Here is a 15,036-nt window from a genome sequence, read left to right as displayed (position 1 = left end):
AGCCCTCCATATCCATCTCAAATTGACTCTTTCCATTTTTTTCCCTTCTATGTCCTTTAACATCCAACAAGTTATTTTCCTGCGATGCCAACAGCTGATTGTTAAGCCTAAACAAACCCTCACCTGGATGGCAACTGTATTGTTAGTTTGATCTATTTTTTTTCCTTTTTTTTTGGGTTTTGTTGACAATCACAAACATTCTCACTAGAATCATGTCGGTGTTCTGTCACTTCCTGCTTGTGAGAACTGGACAGGAAACAGAAAGACAGTTGTGGTGGGAGAGATTCTTTTTTATCTGGAACACAAATAGAAATGCCTCTCTTGCTTTGTTTAAGACATTGAGACTAGCTTTTTAGTGATTCAAAATGTTAGACTCGACAAACAAAATATCTCCATCACCTGTTTTTTTTTCATATGTCATGGCATAAGGTGCATGACGACGTTATAGAGAGTTATTTATTCAGGACATATAACGGACCTCTGTCTTTTCCATGTCCAAGAAAACAAGTGTTTTATAATAATGGTACAATATCAATTGTGAAAAGCCCACAACACCACATCTCTTTAACCAGTACTCAATCAATGCAATCCTACTGTTATCCATGACCTCCAGGCCTACCCCCCCCTACCCAACCCACCCCATCCTCAGAGAAGAAGATGTATAGTCTGTATTTTTGTCCATATGTTTCTCTTGTAGTGCTAGATGGGCAGCTCATGTTTCTTTGATTGTTTTTTGGCATATTTTTTTCTTGTAATATTTCAGTTTGCGATTTGTTTTTTTTGTCTATTATAATACACTCAGTTGTAGCTTATCTTTGAGCCCTAGAGATGTTACCTATTGGATGTTTTCTGATTCAAACAAACGCCAGATCAAATCTGAATGTTGAGTCTATTCCATTATAAAATGCACAGAGACAATTGTGCTACAACAGTGCACTTTTAAAAAGGGGAGCTCAAACCCACCACCCTTTTTGGATGTTAAGTGGAAAGTTCATTAAATACTACAGTTTCTGTAATTACTTATGGAACTTAAGATTATAAAGTAAGAAAAAATGGCTGTCTTCATGTTCGTGACGGAGCCTTTAACCCAGAAATGATTCACTCTTCCTGGGTTTGTTGACATGTAAATGAATTGCAGTTTGACATGGAACAAACCTTCTAAATTGAAAAGTTTTCATCTTTTTTTGTTTTCAATCTACGTTTCTGTTTTTTTTTTTTTTTTTTTCATAATTAAAAGACCTAGTTTTGGGAGGATGACTTAATTGTTGTAAACTGTTGTAAAGAAAAAGTTGGAGAGCCAAGAGCTTTACCATGTGGAAGAGGCTCGGACATCTTTGCATGAGTGGTTGTAAAAAAATAATAGATTTATTTTCTTTCCTTTTTTTTTTTTTTTTTTTTAGCTTTCTGAAAAGCAGGTCGAGCTATGCTCCCGGTTCAGAAAAAATAACAACAACAACAACAATCCTGTTTCTCACAATTGTCTCATTGGAAGCTAAGTTTGACAGTAGTGTACAGAAAATAAGTTGATGCCACCGGAGTCATGTAGGCAGTTGGTTAAACCATGCTTTTTGTTGATGGTGGGAGAGTCATGTTTAGTCCCCAGAAAGCAAATGCACTCTCCCCACCTCCTTCCCTCAAGTCTATGTATATACCCTTGTTCTTCGATAACTGTACATATGTGAAAGTGAAGCGAGCGCGAGAAAGAGAGAGAAAAGCCAAGCAAATGTTATATTTTCGGCATCTGATATTGTTTTCTTTAACTGTAGCTTGAAAAATAAAAAAACGTTTCTTTTTTGGGGATCACTCGATCAGTCTCATGTATGTGTGTGTGTGCGCGTCTTTGCAAGGTGTGTGTGTGAAACAGACATTCATCTCATTGTCAAGAAAGCATTTTTATTCCATTTTAGGCACACGCAAATCGTGCTTGTCCTTGTATATACACATTTGACCACTAGAGGGAGCTAGTCACATTTCTAATTTGGTCAGTATGATACGTGCCAGTTTCACAGACACGGTTTAAACCCTGGTCCAGGATTAAGTCACCACACTTGCAATGCAAAAGTGTCTAGGATTAATAGTCTTAATCTGCTAATCCATGAAACCAGCCCTATATCTTAAATAGAAATAAATTACCTTGCAATGTAACATTAACTAACCATATTTCTAGTAGTAGAGTAAATTCAGATATGAATAAACACATAATTAATAAGCAGTGATAATTGAAAAGATGTAAGCTCCATTCTTCTTTCTCTTTCACTCAGAGAGATGTTCCCAGTCGCCTTCTGTCTCATCCTGCAACACAGAGAGATGACATGTCTATGAGCCAAGTCTGCGGGGCTCCTGGCTCACCAGGAAAGAACACATACCTGAAGTAAAGTAAAGCGTAGAGCACACACATACAGCATACTCTCCAATTTAATAATAATAACTTTTATTTGTACAGCACTTTTCCTGCAAACGTTGCAGCTCAAAGTGCTCCAATCATTATATAATCATCATTTAATTATTTAGTCGTTTAAAGGCAATATTAAAAAGATGAGTTTTTAGTCTTGACTTGAACATAATGTGCTGAGGTTGCATCCCTGATGTAAACTGGCAGTGCATTCCACAATCTGGGGGCATAAAAGGAGAATGCAGCCTCACCAAATCTCTTCTTTTGTACACGTGGTACACAGAGAAAACCAGCGTCAGAAGACCTGAGAGCTCTATTGGGCTGATATGCTAGCAGAAGACCTGAGAGCTCTATTGGGCTGATATGCTAGCAGAAGACCTGAGAGCTCTATTGGGCTGATATGCTAGCAGAAGGTATTTCAGATATTCTGGTGCTGTGCCAGTGAGAGCTTTATAAACAAGCATTCAACGTTTAAGGACAGTAGTGAAGGTCCACCTTGTCTACGCAAATATATATTTTCCCCCCAGTGGTTCACAATCAGTCTTATTAGAACACCAGTAAGTGAACAACATGCAGTGGGTTAACCAGATGGCCAGTCTGCCATGGGGGGGGGTCAGTGGGGGGCCAGTCTACCATGCTCTCACCTTCCTGCTTCTGTGATTGGACAGGAGGGAGCCGCCAATGGAGTCGATAGGAACGGTCTTCTTCCTGGAGTGAGGAGAATTAACAGGAGAGAAAGAGACTTGAGTGGCAGACACCTTCACTCGGTCTGGTTACCCAAGTGGTGACACATACAATACAGTGGGGGAAATAAGTATTGAACACCTGAACATTTTGTCCAGTAAATGTATTTCCAATTAGCCTATTCAAGTGACATTTGCACCAGACTTTGGTATTAACTCAAACAATCCAGACCAAAACATCTAAACATTAAAGTCCATATGTAAATAAAGTTATGTGTAGTAAAGTGGAATGAAACAGAAAAAAAGTATTGAACACTCTAACTGAAATGAACAGGTAGTGAGGGTTAAGTGACCCAGACCAGTTCTGTCCTGTCCTGCCCACCTGTTGTCCTTGGCCTTGCGGCGGTGGTGGTTGTGGTGGTTGACTGACAGGCGCTCCAGAGGCGTGAGGAAGGGGGTGGACTGGTAACGCTGTCCTTCCCAGTCCCGGGTCGTCTCCCCGGCGTCGCCCGGAGTCCGGTCGGCCAGGTCAGAGAGCTCGGACAGGAGCGGAGGGAACTCTCGGTCCGACCAATCCACATCCTGAAGAGAGGCAGAGAGGAAGTCATCAGACACAAGTGTGTTTCTGTATTAACGACACAGAGGTCGTTGACACTAATTACCACTAAGTTAACACTGAGATTAACACTGTCTCTGTAACTGGGGATCCAAAGTTACACCCATAATAATAATAATAACTTTTTATTTGTATAGCGCTTTTCCTACAAAAGTTGCAGCTCAAAGTACCCATAGTACTGTATGCTGAGTCTCAAGCAAATTCATGTTAGAAAAAAGCCATCACTGTGTGCGTGTGTGTGTGTGTGTGTGTGTGTGCGTGTGTGTGTGTGTGTGTGTGTGTGTGTGTGTGTGTGTGTGTGCGTGCGTGTGTGTGTGTGTGTGTGTGTGTGTGTGTGTGTGTGTGCGTGCGTGTGTGTTCTTACCCTCTTCTGCCTGTCCGGCAGCAGGAAAGCAGACAGTTCTTCCAGCATCAGGAACAGTGCCAGGAGGGGTAACACACACCTGAAGTAAAGCATCTGTGTAGACAAACAAGCTATTCTGTTACTGACGAATTAAGAAATATACACTGAAGTTGAAAATAATGGGGTAGTGGTGGTCTAGTGGATAGTGAGTTGGACTGCTAATCGGAAGGTTTGTGAGTTCAAATCCTGCCTGAAACACCACCACCAGTGTGTCCTTGAGTAAGGCACTTAGCCCTCAGTTACTCTAGGGAGACAGTCCCTGTAATTCGTCATTGTAAATCGCTTTGGATTAATAGCGTCTGCTAATTATAATTCTAGATAACATACATGAACAAAAATAAGCTACTGAAAAGTCAACTAGAGGAATGCATAAAAAGTAGGTACTCACCCTTTGGCTGTTGTCTTTGTGGTAGATGGAATAGGTGCTCGATCTGTAGTTCCTCTTGATTGTTGGTACCCAACTTTAGTTAGTCAGTTTCTTCTCTGTGCCAACCACTGGCATGAAGGGTATTTGTAGGCCCTGGGTCTGGGTGGGTTTATATTTGAGTAGGATGAAAGGGTGTTTAGGCTAAGGGTGTGTGTGTGGCGGAGACTATGTGACTTCAGACATTCAGGCAATTACTACATCTCATGGCTGGCATCGCCATTGCTGAGCTTGGAGTCAAAAGCTTTTAGGCGGTTGGGACGTGTGACCAACTCCCCTCCAACCCCTCCATCCTCTCCGCTAAGGAAAACAGATGAAGGTGATTAGGGCATCGTGGTGGAGGCTGTTGTTCACTGTTTACACTCCTGAGCTGAAGCTGCACGTCGCTCTGCACTGGTTCAGACTGGATTCGATAAAGTTTGTGTGTATGGAGATTTTTAGGAGGATTGTAGCATTAGCAGAGAAGTTCCCCAAATACAATGCTTTCTTAGTGGTAATAGAACTGCTGTCTTTATCTAAATGATGTGAATGGAAGAAATTGCTTATTGTGATTTATTGTATATACTGTTGCCTGTAGCAGGCTATCTACAGCATGGATAATAATAATAACTTAATAACGTTTTTATTTGTATAGCACTTTTCCTGCAAACGTTGCAGCTCAAAGTGCTCCAATCATTATATAATCATCATTTAATGATTTAGTAATTTAAAGGCAATATTAAAAAGATGGGTTTTTAGTCTTGACTTGAACATAATGTGCTGAGGTTGCATCCCTAATGTAAATTGGCAGTGCATTCCACAATCTGGGTGCATAAAATGAGAATGCAGCCTCACCAAATCTCTTCTTTTGTACATGAGAAAACCAGCGTCAGAAGACCTGATGATGATCTATGAATGATATACAACCGTCGATAATATGTATGATTTGGAATGACATGATTGAGATCTATCAGCTTTCATCTTTAAGAAGTGTGTCTTCACCCATACAGTACATGTGTGGGAGTCAATCAGTCAGACAGACAGACATACATACAGACAGACAGAAGGACAGACAGACAGAGGGACAGACAGACAGAGGGACAGAGGGACAGACAGACAGAGCGACAGACAGATAGACGGACAGGCAGACAGACAGATAGACAGACAGACAGACAGACAGACAGACAGACAGTCCGACAGACAGACAGACAGACAGACAGTCAGACAGACAGTCAGACAGACAGACAGATAGAAGGACAGACAGACAGAAGGACAGACAGAAGGACAGACAGACAGAAGGACAGACAGACAGACAGAAGGACAGACAGACAGACAGAAGGACAGACAGACAGAAGGACAGACAGACAGACAGAAGGACAGACAGACAGACAGACAGAAGGACAGACAGACAGACAGACAGAAGGGCAGACAGTCAGATGGACAGACAGTCAGACAGACAGACAGACAGAGAGAGACACAGCGTGATAGCATCACATCAGATGAAGTCTCTGTGTGTGGTCATCTGTTAAACCTGACCACTTTGTTTCGCCCAATTACAGCATTGGATTGCTATCTAAAACCACACACACACACACGCCGTCTGTAAGCTCCCAGAAATAAGAAACAAAGGTATGAGAGTGAATGGAGGGATGGAGAGAGAGAGAGAGAGAGAGAGAGAGGGAGGGGCCCTGGGCGCTTACAGAACTGCCTGCACGGAGTGTATGCCCAGTCTGACACGTTTTCACTTTTCCTCTTTTCCCGCCCTGTCCTAATTATTTCTATTCTGGGACCAGCGGAGCCTCCGAACTCAGAGAGCTGGTGCTGATAGATGTCCCATAGAACCCCCCCAACCCCCCCAACCCAGCCCTGCTCAGCCCTGCTCTACGGGGGCCTGCTAGCCCCGCCTGGGAGTCTGTCAACAGGGGCAGGGACTAGATAAGCTGCGCTGATTACCTCCGTTATCACAGGCGTGCGCTACTGGTGGGCTTTCTGAGCGTGTGTGTGTGTGTGTCTGTGTGTGTGTGTGTGTGTGTGTGCGCGTGTGTGTGTGTGTGTGTGCGCGCGTGTGTGTGGGGGAGTCTGTATGTGTGTGTGTGTGTGTGTGCGTGTGTGTGTGTGTGTGTGTGTGTGTGTGTGTCAGTGGTCGACTCGTTGCCCAACTCCTCCACCCAAATGTGTGTGTGTGTTTGAGATTGTCTGTATGTGTGTGTGTGTGTGTGTGTTCTGTTGTGCTATCTCTGCGCGGGCGTGTGGCCAGAGTGACTCCCCCCCACGCTGCCCCCACCCCCACACTCTCCCCACCCCCCGTGCGACTTCCCCTATAAGTATTCAGGACAGCAGTGTGCCAAATTTAGACCAAGCACTGATAAATCAAAGAGCATGTAGTTGCTCTCGATAGCGGTGATGAAAATCATGGTGGACATGGCTCAGATCCACTGTTAGAACATAATCATTATTCTGTATCGGTGTGTGGCCTACATGTCTGATAAGTTGTTTAAATTTTTTAAATTTTTGGCATTTAGCAGACGCCTTATTCCAAAGCGACTTACAATCGATACATTTGACTAAGCGAGTGAAGCGTCAGTTCACCAGTTGTAGCAGGAAGAGTAATCTAGCTCAGGCCAGGGGCCATTGGCAGTCGTCAGTTTAAAAAAGTTTTTCTTTTTATATAGACACCGGAGACACAGTACAAGGGGGGCAGTAGAAGTCTTAGGAGACACAGTATAGGGGGAAGCAGGTGTCTCAGGAGACGCAGTGCTGGGGGTAGTAGATGTCAACGATGGTGACATAATGTGACATGAATGAATGGTCTTTATTGTCATTAATACAGTACAGGTACCATACAACGAAATTTAGGAGGGGGGGCTCCCCTGGTGCTTGGAAAAAAGACTAAAAACAAGAGAGCCAAGGGTAAAACAAAAAAGAGAAAAGAGCTGGTTCACATAAATAAAGGCTATGTACACTATCTACTATACTATACTATTATACTAACTATACAATAAAACACTGTGCTGTACTCTATGCTATAAATATCCTAACTTTGTCCTATATCTGAACCTTATGTACACATGGGTTGTCATATTGCACATAATATTTGTTGCACATTCATTAAAGTGTCGCAGTTAGCAGGTTTAGAATGTTCACAATATTGCACTTATGTTTACAATCTAGTAGCTGCCATCAAATTGTCTAGATTGTCCAGGGCCTAGAACCTAGGTCTTTGCTGTGTTCAGGGCCTGAATGGCCCTAGGGTAGAAGCTGAGCTTCAGTCTGTTTGTCCGTGCGAACATGGTCCTGAACCGCCTGCCTGAGTGCAGCCGAACAAAGTGTTCGTTCCCAGGGTGGGATGGGTCCCTGGAGATCTTGGAGGCCTTCCTGAGGCAGCGTGTGTTGTACAGCTCTTCCAGAGAGGGGAGGGGGGCGTCGATGATCTTCTGGGCCGATCTCACGACTCTCTGTAGCGCTTTCCTCTCTGCGGCTGTGCAGCTGAAGAACCACACGCAAATGCAGTAGGTGAGGATGCTCTCCACTGTGCAGCGGTAGAAGGTCACAAGCAGCTCCTGTCTGAGGTGGTATTTCCTGAGGACTCTCAGGAAGTAGAGCCGCTGTTGTGCCTTCTTGATGATGGCTGCTGTGTTGGTCCTCCAGGACAGGTCCTCCTGTATGTGCACCCCCAGGAATCGGAGAGTTGAGACTCTCTCCACGCTCCCTCCATCGATGAGCAGGGGCTGGACCTCAGATTTTTTCCTCCTGAAGTCCACGATGATTTCCTGGGTCTTTAACTGGTTCAGCAGCAGGTTGTTGACCTTGCACAGCTTGCCCAGCTGCTCCACCTCATCCCTGTACGCCGTCTCGTCCCCCCCCGAGATGCAGCCCACCACGGTGGTGTCGTCTGCAAACTTTATGATGGAGTTGCTGGGGTGGACGGGGGTGAAGTCGTGGGTGTAGAGGTTGTAGAGGATGGGGCTCAGCACGCAGCCCTGGGGGGACCCAGTGCTGAGTCTGAGGGCTGTGGAGGTGTGGGAGCCCACCCCACCCTCTGGGGGCGGTCAGACAGGAAGTCCTTGATCCATGCGCAGATGGAGTGTGATAGTCCCAGGTCTAGTAGTTTGGTCACTAGCCTGTCTGGAAGGATAGTGTTAAAAGCAGAGCTGAAGTCCACAAAGAGCAGTCTCACGTAGCTGTTCCCCCCCTCCAGGTGGGATAGAGTGGAGTGGAGAGTCATCGCGATGGCGTCCTCTGTTGACCTGTGGGCTCTGTAGGCGAACTGGTACGGATCCAGGCTGGGCAGGAGGAATGTGACTATGTGGGCCCGGACCAGTTTCTCGAAGCACTTCATGATGATTGGTGTGAGTGCCACCGGGCGGTAGTCGTTTAGGCAGCTCACCGTGCTTTTCTTCGGGACTGGGATGATTGTTGAGGTTTTCAGGCAGGGTGGGATGGTGGCCTGGGACAGGGACTGGTTGAAGATCTTGGTGAAAACCCCGGCCAGCTGGTCGGCGCAGTCCCTCAGCACCCGTCCCAGGACGACGTCCGGCCCCGAGGCTTTTCTGGGGTCCACCGCCTTCAGCACACGTCTCACTTCATGCTCTGTGAGGGTGAGGCTGCTGAGAGCTGGAGAGAGTGGTGTTTGTGTTGTGGTTACCTCCGTTCGCCCCTCGTCGAACAGGGCGTAGAAGGAGTTCAGCTCTTCCGCCAGCAGGGGGTCGCCCTCAGAGGCTGAGAGCCTGTTGGCTCTGAAGTTTGTCATGTGCTGAACCCCCTGCCACACCCGCCTGGAGTCGTTGCTCAGGAAGCATTCCTCAATCTTCTCTCTGTGGTCTGCCTTGGCCTCCCGGATGCCACGGTTTAGGTTAGCCCTGGTGGTGCTGTACAGCAGTGTGTCCTTCGCTGAGAAGGCGTTGTTCCTCTCCTTGAGCAGTTGTCGGACCTTCTCAGTCATCCATGGCTTCGTGTTGGGGTAGACCCGGACACGTTTGTCCACGGTGGCTGAGTTGGTGCAGTTCACTATGTGGTTCAGAACCGACGACGTGAACTGTTCCAGGTCCTCATGCTCATATTCCTGCCATGAGGTGTCATTCAGGCAGATCTGCAGTGGAGCGGACCCTGCTGGCCAGGTTCTGACAGTCTTAGTGGTGATGGGAGCACTTTTCCTAATGGGAGTGTAGGCTGGGATCAGGAGGATGGACACGTGGTCAGACATGCCTAGATGAGCTAGCGGTCTAGCTTTGTAGGCAAGCTTGATGTTGGTGTATACCTTGTCCAGTGTGACATGGGCCTATCCTAAGTTGTAGTGTAGGTTAAACAGTCGTCATCAGTAATCAAACGCACTAGGCTAGGGTATGGATGTGGATGTTTAACATTTCTTACAGCAGCTTTTGAACAGCTTTGAACAACAATACTTTCAATTGCATTCACCACCATAAACTGAAGAATGGAGTTGGAGAAATGTTTACCACTGCATGGACAGAACTAGAGGCAAGGACTGACAGTCTGTGACATGGGAGTTTTAAGTTATAGGCTACAGTGTTTGTGCAACATTTGAGCAAAACAGCCTTATATCTTGGGTTATGAAGGGGTGATACAGTTGTATAAAGCTCATGAGGCCTCTTTAATTAACATGTTTAAATAATCAATGGATACATGTAGTAAAGTAAATGTATATTTAAAAAAAACGACTTCAGAAATCAAATTACGGTTTGTATCTTTCATGCCTTCAAGCCTAATTATGATTAATTAGGACAGGCCTATATGTCACATTACGTCACCATCGCTGTTCTATGCGTCTGACACAAGCGACACAACACTATCAATGCAAAATTGTAACTTAAAAATAAAGGGGGGTTCTTTGGCTATGTAATATTCATGACATATGAATATGTTTTAATTACCAATATAATTTAAGTGACCTTTTATTTTATGACAGGCACAGGTTGGGACATCTTAATATTAACAATGCCTAGCGGGGGAGGTCCTTGATGGACACCTATAGTTGCCATGGTAACAGAGTGACAGTTGGGTTCACTGACCCGCATAGAGGATGGTCAAGCAGACACAATAAAAGAGTTGAAGACGTTTCTCCGTGGTCCTATTTGTATAAAGCACACATAATTCAGGCTTGTAATAATAATAGTAATAATAATAATATTATACAATTATAATAATAATAATAATAATTCAGGACAGCCGAAAAACGCTTTGGAAACCCTTTTTTAAATGAGAACTTCTATTATGCAGACTCATAATTAAGTCGACAGCGCCCTCTAGTGGGTCAAACACGTAACAAACATTTCACTGAATCAAAACGAGTCCAACCAGTTGAACAATAATAAGATCTGGATCAAAATTGGCGGAAAAAAACCCCATCATCCAGTGAAAGGCGCATTTCGGGGGCATTATCGATTAACCGATTATTGAAATCGATACTGAGTAATTTGGTCTGAATGTTTTTTTTTGTGGTTTTTAGATCTTGGATCATTCTGCTATGTAACCAATGCAGCAACCAGAGTGCGTCACACATGAACACATTACATTTTGGGGGGGGTATGTTGCAATGCTCTAAGCGCCTTTATTTCTTGAGTTTTACGGTAATACTAGGTAATACTAGGTAATACTATGGCCCTTTCACTCGTTACATAATAACACATGCATGTTTTTGGTGATCTGTAGGTTATGTGGGAAGGGAAAGTGGATAATAAAGCTATGTTTCCACACTCAGGGGTAGATGTATGGTGGTACATGCAGGCTTGGAGAGGCGGAGACAGGGGAGGAGGGTGTGTGTGTGGAGGTGTGACAGTCTGGCTGGAGGCGACATACAGAGACATGATCACATCGTCCAAATAACTCCCAGACGCGGATATAAACACGGTCCACATTCTTCACTTTTTTCCGGTTTCTCCGCAACCAGCGCTTGAAAGGTGAGAGATATATACATCTATATATATATATATATATTATTTTTTACATTTTCACTGTGACGGTCATTTATTTTAAACAAGATCAGTTCAAGAAAAGTTTGTTTATGTTTTAACCAAAGAAAGTCATAATAAAACAGGATCGCTTTTTCAGTGTGATAACTGGTTTTAGTTTAATGGAAAAATTGAGTGTTGGGATTATTTGCCTGTTTCCATTGTACGATACAGTGTTTGACTTTAGGTTTGTGTTAAGAAACTGGCAAAAAAGTCACATCCACACTGACGCACGGCGATGACATTTAATCAGATATGTTACTGTTGTAGGATTTACCATTCTGGTCACCTAACCACATCAACAGGGTCAAAAAATGCACTTTTGAATTTATATATTTAACTGACCCTAATCTCCGTTTTCACAATCCCTTGGTTTTACGTGTAATCTGTTAAACATAGCCTATGGTTGCGGTTTTAGATCTGTTGGTCTCGTTATGTTTAGATTATGTAAGATTATGATGAAGAAGAAATATATATATAATAATATAATATAATATAATATAATAATAATAATAATAATAATATATATGATATATAATATAATAATATATATATATACTGTATATATATGAGAAGAAAACAAACGACAGTGTTGTTGTTGTGAAATGTGAATGCATGTTCTAGTTGACATGTTATTGTCCTTTCTCCTCTTCCTCCTCCTCTTCCTCCTCTTCCTGCTCCTGACCCCACATCCCCCCATGTTCTCCTCGTCTCCATAGCGACCCCGCCAGGAGAGGAAGTCTGCCTCCCATTACTTGTGAACAGAGAAGGCCTGACTGACTGACTCACCATGTCTGCTTCAGGTTGGTGTTCATCTCTACATCTCTTGTTTATTAAGACTGATAATAACACATTACACATATTTCTACTGGACAGCTGCGATTTATCTAGAAGTAACACTTTTGAAGGGTTATTTCACCTGGGTGTACATAGTGAGGGGATGTTGTTATTGCCTGTTATCCATGGCATAGGCTACATTTTCTGAGTATGAACGTGTCCACAACTATATGGATGAATGGGTGAATGAATGATATCTTCTTCATCTTTGAGTTCTGCTCTGAATTTCCATGAGTTTTAGGGTTAGGGTTAGGGTTTTCCCTCATTTAGTTTAGGGAAAAAATACACATGGAAAACATCTGTTGATCAGTTGATCTCATCCTTCCCACATCTATTTTCCCAGTGCGATGTCTCAGCGAATATGCTGGTTAACTTTTGCAGATTTTTGTCCTTGAAGTTGAGGAAGTGTGGAAAGGGGGTCAAGTATAGGCCGAAAACATAGCAGTGTTCTCTCATACACACACACACACACACACACACACACACACACACACACACACACACACACACACACACACACACACACACACAATGTTCCCTTAATTTGTCAGGTGCTGGCTAAAAAATGACATCTTATACAGAAAATAGCAGCTGCACTATGAATTCCTCCGTAAGTGTGAGTAGGTCAGGATCAGATTTGGGGTTCAAACGTAAACATTGTAATGTTCTTTTTAGTTCTTTATAATTTTCTTCTTGTATTAATCAGTACAACCATAGAAACAAACAGGCTTCCTCTTCCACATACACACACACACACACACACACACACACACACACACACACACACACACACACACACAGCATACCGTGACACACCTACAACCTCCACACCTACCCCCCCACAACACACACACCCCTCCCCTCCCCTCCCTACCAGAGGAAAGCCTGAAGGAACCACTTTCTGTCCTAATAACCTCAAACCAAATACACACTAGAGACTGAATACAGTTCTATAGCACACATATCTATCTATTTATATGGGACCAAGCAACCTTTACTTGTAACACTGAATCCACTAAGTTTAGTCTACACAGCTGCACCTGTTGACCACATCACAATAAGGGCTCCATTATGAGGTCAGACCTGTTTATCCAGGCAGGTACAGCGGCTTCCAAAAGTATTCAGACCCCTTCACTTCTTAGATTAGATTAGATTTATTGTCCCCAGGGGGGAAATTCATTTTCACACCACTGTACAGTATACGTATATGCATACAACACCGTATAACACAGACAACAACAGACAGTACTACACATGACAGATACACAAGTACACACCAGGGTTCCCGCGCTGGTCTTAAAAAGCCTTAAAGTCTAAAATACAGCATTCCAAATCACAAGGCCTAAAAAGGTCTCAAATGTCAGTTATTCGGTCTAAAAATGAGGTGCTAGGTCTTATAAATGAGATCCTGCAAGGAAATCAGTCTGAACACATCTATTTACGCGGAAATGAATCAAACTGGAACCAAAAAAATGCCAATTTGCTTCCTTTTTTGTCTGTATGGCAGTGAAATCCCTAATTTCATCACCTTGAGGATGACAAAAAGCTGTCATATGGTGGTCTAAATTTCTATTCAAAGAGGTAAAAAGGTCTAAAAAGGTCTTACATTTGACTTGTTGAAACTTGTAGGAACCCTGACACACACTCAGCGCGGTCTATTATTTAAGGTAACAATGGCTGCGGGGATCAGGCTTTTGCCAAAGCCAAAGCGAGCCCTTTTGCACCGTAGCGTTCTGTACCTACGCCCGGATGGCAGTGGGGTGAGGTGCAGATTGAGTGGGTGGGTGATGTCCTGTTCTATTGTGGTTGTGATGCTTGAGATGGCCCTGTTGTTTAGTGCTGTGAGGTTGGGTGTGGGGAGGCCAGTTCTCCTGGCAGCAGTGTTGGTGATGCGTGTGAGTTTGGCCCGGGTGATGATGACTCCCACATGTTGTGTTTTCCACTCAGTTTAAGATTTAATCAATCCACACACAATATACCCCGTAATGAAAAAGCGAAAACATGTTTTGGCACATGTATTACAATTTAAATACAGAAATACCGTTTACATAAGTATTCAATCCCTTTGCTATGACGCTCTTAAAATGATCTCAAATGGAAAAAAAGTTAAAGTTAAAGTTTACTTTGATTTGTACGACTCTTGACTCCTGCCTCCTTTCTGCACTTAAAGCTTCTTAAAACCACCAGTGACAGAGAATAATAAATAAAACATTCTAGTATCGGTGCCATTACAGGAAAAAAAAGATCTCTTTTGTCAGAGTACATGAGTCTCCATATATCTGTCAAACCGAGATTAGAAACCAATACAATCATAGATTGTCAATACAACATAGAAACAAACAGGCTTTCACTTCCACAGCATACAGAGACACACCTACAAAGTCCAACCACAACAATGGTCACCGACCACTACCCCCCCTCCCTCCTCTCCTCTCCCTCCTCTCCCTTCCCCTCCCCCTCCTCTCCCCTCCCCTCCCCTCCCCTCGACTCCCCTCCTCTCCCCTCCCCTCTCCCCTCCCCACCAGACAAAAGCCAGAACACATTCTCTCTTAATTACCTCAAACCAAATACACACCCAGTATACATGGAACATCCCCACATCCTAATAAAGTCTCTGCAAAGGACTGTGGAAACACTCAAACTGCATCTGCTAGGACCGTCGTTCTTTTAATAACATGATTTAGCCCGTTTAGCCTACTTAACATTGTAATTTTCCACCATAAGTGACACGGTC

The 15,036-nt window shown here is 43.7% G+C and overlaps 1 protein-coding gene across 1 annotated transcript in view; it reads left to right on the top strand.

Annotated features, from left to right (window-relative positions):
- The first annotated feature begins 11,304 nt into the window (after window positions 1-11,304).
- LOC308169146 (phospholipid scramblase 2-like) overlaps window positions 11,305-15,036 on the top strand; it is a 19,203-nt gene continuing 15,471 nt past the window's right edge. The window contains exons 1-2 of the mRNA XM_080543796.1: window positions 11,305-11,414; window positions 12,185-12,268. Coding sequence (XP_080399922.1) covers window positions 12,256-12,268 — 13 coding nt within the window. The 5' untranslated portion in view covers window positions 11,305-11,414; window positions 12,185-12,255. The remainder of the gene's footprint in view (window positions 11,415-12,184; window positions 12,269-15,036) is intronic.

This window comes from Nansenia antarctica (assembly GCF_963989245.1).
Source record: "Nansenia antarctica genome assembly, chromosome: 13".
Lineage (NCBI taxonomy): Eukaryota > Metazoa > Chordata > Actinopteri > Argentiniformes > Microstomatidae > Nansenia > Nansenia antarctica.
This window is presented reverse-complemented; position numbering and strand designations above follow the sequence as displayed.